Raw genomic sequence first — 6,143 nt, 5'->3', positions numbered from 1 at the left:
GGCTGTCCTTCTGTGCTGCACATGAGAATCACCAGCTTCTTCCTTGTTTTGCCCCAAAGGCAGTGTGTTTCACAGAGAAAAACAGTAGCCTTGAAAATAGTCACAGCTCTGCGATGGCTTTTTGTTTTTTCCTTTGTGTTTAGTCTGGTTTCACTTGCTCCCAGGGGGCCACGTGCAGAGGCCTCGCACCTGGCTCTTCCAACTGGAGTTCCTAGTGCGGAATCGGTTTTGTCTTTTCTTTTGTTGATCTGTTGTATCACACTGATTGATCTGTGTATGTTGAACCATCCTTGTGACCCTGGCATGAATCCAACTTGATCATGGTGTGTGATTCGTTTTATGTGTTGTTGGATTCGGTTTGCTAATATTTTGTTAAGCATTTTTGCATCTATATTCATCAGAAATATTGGTCTGTAATTTTCCTTTTTGGCAGTGTCTTTGTCTGGTTTTGGCTATCAGGGTGATTGTGGCCTCAGACAATGCCTTTGGGACTGTTTCCTCCTCTTAGTATTTTGGAAGTGTTTGAGAAGGCTCAGCGTAAGATCTTCTTTTTATGTTTGGCAGAATTCTCTCATGAGGTCATCCAGTCCTGGATGTTTGTTTGCAGGGAGGTTTTTTTTTTTTGTTTTAACATCTTTATTGGAGTATAATTGCTTTACAGTGGTGTGTTAGTTTCTGCTGTATAACAAAGTGAATCAGCTATGCATATACATATATCCCCGTATCTCCTCCCTCTTGCGTCTCCCTCCCACCCTCCCTATCCCACCCCTCTAGGTGGTCACAGAGCACCGAGCTGATCTCCCTGTGCTATGCGGCTGCTTCCCACTAGCTATCTGTTTTACATTTGGTAGTGTATATATGTCAATGCCAGATTCTATTTCAGTCGTAGTGATCAGTCTATTCAAAGAACTATTTCTTCTCGATTCAGTTTTGGTGGGCTGTATGTTCCTAAAACGTGTCCATTTCTTCTAGGTTGTCCAGTTTGTTAGCAAAGAATTGTTTATAGTATTCTCATGACTTTTTGTATTTCTCTGGTATCAATTGTTATTTTTCCTCTTTAAATTTTTATTTTGTTTAGTTGGGTCCCACATAGTCTGCTTTTGAATTTGATATAATGAAGTACACTCTTATAGTTTTTCTTTACTTACTGACCATCAGGCTTGAAAATTGATCTGTATTATTGTAGCCGTTTACCTTTGTGTATTTTTCTGTCATATAAAATTCAGTTGCATATGTATAACAGTCCATTCATTTTTGGTGAGATTTGTTTCTATGATTTTGTGTAATATGAACGACCCCTCTGTCACAGTTCTCCTGAATGTATACTCATGGTTATGTCCACCTTTTCCCTAAGTTATGTAACTGTGGGTCAGAGCTGTGTGTCTCTCCTTTTAACCGATAATTGTTATTTACTCCCCAAATTGACTGAGGCAGTTAGTACACCTGCCAGTAATGTACTGGGACTTAAAGTGCTCAGTGTTTTCTCCCACAACTGATATTTCCATTGTTTTCTCTTTTGCCTCTCATGGGGACGGACTAGGATGCCAAGGCCTAGGACTAGGATAATTTCATGGAAACCAAGGCATAAGGCAGAAGTGGAAACGATCTACTCGCGATGCTTTATATGAAGGACACATCTGTGTGTATCGGGGTCATCACTGAGCTGCGCCCCAGCTGGGTCAGGCTCAGTTCCTTGGGAAGGACAATTCTACGCATTACTTCCCCCTCTGCTTCAGCGCATTCATACACGTACCATGAGGTTGGCCACGAAGACAGCTTTTTTTTTTTGTTTTTTGTTTTTTTTGCGGTATGCGGGCCTCTCACTGTTGTGGCCTCTCCCGGTGCGGAGCACAGGCTCCGGACGCGCAGGCTCAGCGGCCACGGCTCATGGGCCCAGCCGCTCCGTGGCATGTGGGATCTTCCCGGACCGGGGCACGAACCCGTGTCCCCTGCATCGGCAGGCGGACTCTCAACCGCTGAGCCACCAGGGAAGCCCGAAGAGAGGATTTACACTGAAGAAAGAGACAGATGCCACACATCTTGGCTTTTTACAAAATGATAAATTCCTAAGCCCGTTTACCAGCACAGCAGCTGGCTGTCACTTCAAACGCCACGGTGTTCCTTCACACTAATGGTTTTTCTGGAGAAACGATACCAGGTGTCATCTGACAAGGAGAGAAGGGCTTGAGGGGTCCAGAGAGAGTTTTAGGGAAGAGTTTTGGATTTATCTGTTCGAAACAGGACCACAAGTTCACCCATTTATTCAGTTACTTAAACGACATTCTGTTTCTGACTGAAGGGATGGAGGTCAATAGCACACAGCAGCCAATGTGGAAATTAAAAACAACCAAATATATTACATGAAAGTGGGCCAGAGCATGAAGGTGTGTAAGGTGTGGACACAGACCTGCCATGTGGGATGTGCCTCACGTCACAGGGGTGAGAGGGGACGGGGCAGTCAGGGAGAGTCATCACTGGTGGGGAGGGAAGGCACCATGGTTATCCGAGGCCCAGTCCTCCACAGGGACTCCCGCGCCTTCTTCTGCACCCACACCACGTCTCTCCCTCCCTGGTCAGACAGTTCACACAACACGTGCTGCAGATTCTCTTCCAGAACCTCCTGGGCACATAAGGTGGTGACAGGGCTCCACCACTCGGACGGTGCACGGTCCCCTCTTGTGTTCAGCTCCTGGCTGCATCTTGGGCTCCTCCGTGGCCGTGTTGAGCCTGAAAGAGCAGAATCCCGAGGCCCAGCAGGACGGAGCCGGCCATGCCCATCCGGATGAGGTTCTCCACTGTGTAGTCTTGGCGGTGTGAGGGTAGGGATTCTGGACGAGAGATCACACGGTCAGAGCAGATCCCAGTCACTCCTGAATCCTGGATGTCCACCCAGGGTACTGGTTCCTTTTGTTCTGTCCTCGACAGGACAGAAACTCGGAGCCCAGCCCCATATCAGAGTGATTTCGTCGCTCGTGGGATCTGACTTGTTTTGTGGCGGGTGGATGGTGTCAGCTGCTCATGAGAATCGTAAAGTGAGGGTGTGAGTGAGGAGTTGGGGAGACACGAGCCCTTCTCCTGGGTTCTGTGTCGTCACTGCCTCCAATTCTCATATTACAGCTTCTACACAGTTCCTTAATGAGCCCTTCCTCTAATATGCCAGGTTCCCTCTGCTCTCCTCATTGGGTTCTCTCAGCCGCCATGTGTTCTTTGAATTCAGAATCTGCTTTGGAATCACTTTGGAACAGAGTTGGCTGTGCCCCCGGTGCTCAGGATCAGTGAGAAAAGTGGTCTCTTAAGACAGAAATAATTGAGTGCTGTGTGTTCTGTGTTCAGTCTGAGATTGAAGCCTATAATCTTATTCTCCTACTTCTGAGAGTTCCCACTGATTCAACAGCTGAGGACCCAGGATCCAGTGATGAGACTTTGGAGTCAGGGGCCATTGAATGTCCTCCTCTCTGGAGGCCCACTGTGTCCCCTCATTCATTACTACCTCAGACATTTCTGGGGACAGAGCCCTGAGCTGACTGAGTCAGAGAGGACAGGGTCAGGGTCCCTCACCTGAGACCGTGAGCTCCAGGGGGGCACTGGCGTGTGACAACAGGTAGGGGTTACTGCTGAGTGAGCTGTAGCACCTGTAGGTCCCATTGTGGGCTGAGGTCACGGGACTCATGGAGAATTCGGCCTGGAAATGCCCACCTCGGTACTTTGATCTAAGACGCAGTGGGGGCCGGGCTGCCCCCTCCTTGGACAGAAGGAAAGTTTCCCTTCTGCTTCCTGACTGACACAGCAGGGTCACGTTCTCTCCTGAGGCCACCAGGGGGCCCGGCTGCACCGAGAGGGAGGGCGTGTCAGGGAACGACCCTAGAGAGAGGAAGGGGGGTGAGGGGCTGCCTGCCCCCTGGTTCTGAACTGCGACTCAGCTGGGCCTCCCTGAGGCCCCTCATCTCTGTCTGTGTCTGTTTTCTCCGAGTCTCTCCCTCTCCCTGCCCACCCCCGTCTCTCTCTGTCTCCCTCCCTTTCTCCCTGGGGACCCCTCACGCCTGGTCCCAGCATCACCAGCTGGGGCTCCCCCGGCAGGGCCTGTGCAGAGTCTGGGTCCCTGACTGACCCGCTGGCTCCTCACCTGCCACCAGGATGTCCAGGGGGTCACTGGGGGCCGACCACTCGGAGGAGAGGTTGTGTCCACCGTAGCATCTGTACCGGCCCGCGTGGGTGTTGGTCACCGGGCCCAGGGGGAAGTCGGCCTGAGAGAGCCCAGCCTGGGGCTGCCGGCCAGGGCTCTGGGGGAGGGCCTGTCTCCCCTCCTGGGACAGAGCGAATCTGTCATAGCCGACGTCAGAGCGACACTGGAGGGTCAGGCTCTGTCCAGAGGCCACGACAGGGCCCTGCGGGGTCAGGAGGGAGGGCTTCCCAGACACACCTGGGGGAAGACCAGCCCTGGGCTGTAGGGGCTGGTTCCTCCCATGAAGCCCCTTCTCCCATCCTGGTCCCCAGGCCTCACTGTCGCTCACACTCTGTGTCTCTGTCCTGTGCGCCCTGCTCCCCCCTCACCCCACCCTCTCATCTGGGACAATCCTGGGAGAAAAGCATCTAATAATCTGTCTCGTGCCTCAAAAAGTACGTGAGGCCAGGGTGGGACCTCCTCACCTGGGACCAGGAGCTCCAGGGGGTCACTGGGGGCCGACCACACCTGGGGGGTGTTCCTGTAAAAGCCGTGGCATCTGAACGTCCACCTGTGGCTGGGGGTCACGCGACCCACGGGGAGCAGGGCCTGGGTCTGCCCACGGGGGCCTCGCTGTGCATCCAGTGTCCAGGAGGACTTGGGTTCTCCTTCCTTAGTCAGAATGAACCCGTCCAGTCGCTGCCATGAGCCACACTGGAGGGTCACGTTCCCTCCCGAGGTCACCACAGGGCTTGGCAGGGCTGAGAGGGTGGGTTTCCTGTGGACCCCTAGGAGAGAAGGAGGGAGCTTGTGAAATGGGGCTCACACGCCCCTTTCCTCCCCCAGGGCTGGGCTGTGAGAGGGATACACCCCTGAGGGCAGACCCCCTTCCTGAGGGCAGAGCCCGATGCTGGGACCCCCGAGTGTCCTCTCACCTGTCACCACCAGCTCCAGGGGGCCACTGCTCTCTGACAAGCCGGTGGAGTTGCGATAGTAACAGTGATATCTCCCTGCGTAGGACTGTGTCATGTATGAGATGGAGAACTTGCCCTTGTCCCCGGGCTCCAGTGGGGGCTGTCTGTCCCATGAAGGTGAGCTTCCCTCTTTATCCAAACGGAACTCCCGGACCCCCAGGGTCCCCTGACACCAGATGGTCACGGGGCTCCCCCAGGGTATCACAGAGCCTGGCTCAGCCCAGATGGTGGGTTTGGGGTGGGTGCCTGGAAGGACATCAGAGGCTGCGTCACAAGATATCCTCACCCCCAGGTCCCCAGCTCTCAGCCCCCAACCTCCCAGACTCCTCCTCCTTCAGCTCAGAACTGCTGTTCCCCACCCCATTGCCTGGGGGTGGCCCCTTGTCCCCATGAGCAGGAGGGAGCTGGGACACTTGTGGACAGACTCACCTGCCTGCTCCTGGGTCCTCAGGCCCACACTCAGCCCTGGAAGAGAGACCCCTGTGAGAGGTTCGCCCTGAATCCTGAGCAGCGCCTCTCCTACCCGTGAGCCTCCTGAGTCCTGGGGTCTCCTGACAGAGCACCCTGGCTGTGGGGAGGGGTCCCTCCCTGGCTGGGGCTTCCCCTCCCCCTCCTCCATCTCACCGAGGCAGAGCAGGGCCGTGAGGCTGGGGGTCATGGCGTCTCATCCCTGTGGTCCAGGCGGTACAAATGGAGGAGACCACGGTGCCCTCAGGACGGAGACCGAGGGTGTGTCCACTGGGAGACTGGTCCTCCCCGTCACGGGACTGTCACGTCAGCAGCCCCACAGGAAGGGGAACTGCCCCTCTGCAGGAGCCTGGCTCTCATTCCCATGACAGACCCGGTGTCTTCCTGAGACGCCCCTTCCATATGAGGGTGACCCAGGCACGTCTTTCCCTCTCATAGCCTCCCCGTTGGGTCTCCTTCGTCCTCAGCCGGTCCATCAGCAGGTCCTTGTGGGGTCCTCACCATGGACAGGGGTCACCGAGGCCCTGGCGATGCTTCAG

The 6,143-nt window shown here is 54.3% G+C and overlaps 1 protein-coding gene across 1 annotated transcript; it reads right to left on the bottom strand.

Moving 5' to 3' along the window:
• Positions 1-3,544: 3,544 nt before the first annotated feature.
• Positions 3,545-5,794, bottom strand: LOC309977432 (leukocyte immunoglobulin-like receptor subfamily A member 6; the record flags this gene model as incomplete). The annotated part of the gene is made up of 6 exons (XM_082863544.1): positions 3,545-3,861; positions 4,124-4,420; positions 4,648-4,950; positions 5,098-5,382; positions 5,566-5,601; positions 5,761-5,794. 6 exons carry the CDS (start codon positions 5,792-5,794, stop codon positions 3,545-3,547), a joined length of 1,272 nt encoding a protein of 423 aa, XP_082719670.1.
• Positions 5,795-6,143: the final 349 nt, after the last annotated feature.

The sequence above is a fragment of the Leucopleurus acutus genome (genome assembly GCF_964270905.1).
Source record: "Leucopleurus acutus genome assembly, chromosome: 20".
Classification (NCBI taxonomy): domain Eukaryota; kingdom Metazoa; phylum Chordata; class Mammalia; order Artiodactyla; family Delphinidae; genus Leucopleurus; species Leucopleurus acutus.
Note: the sequence above shows the minus strand (reverse complement) of the source record. Positions and strands in the feature narration are given on the sequence as shown.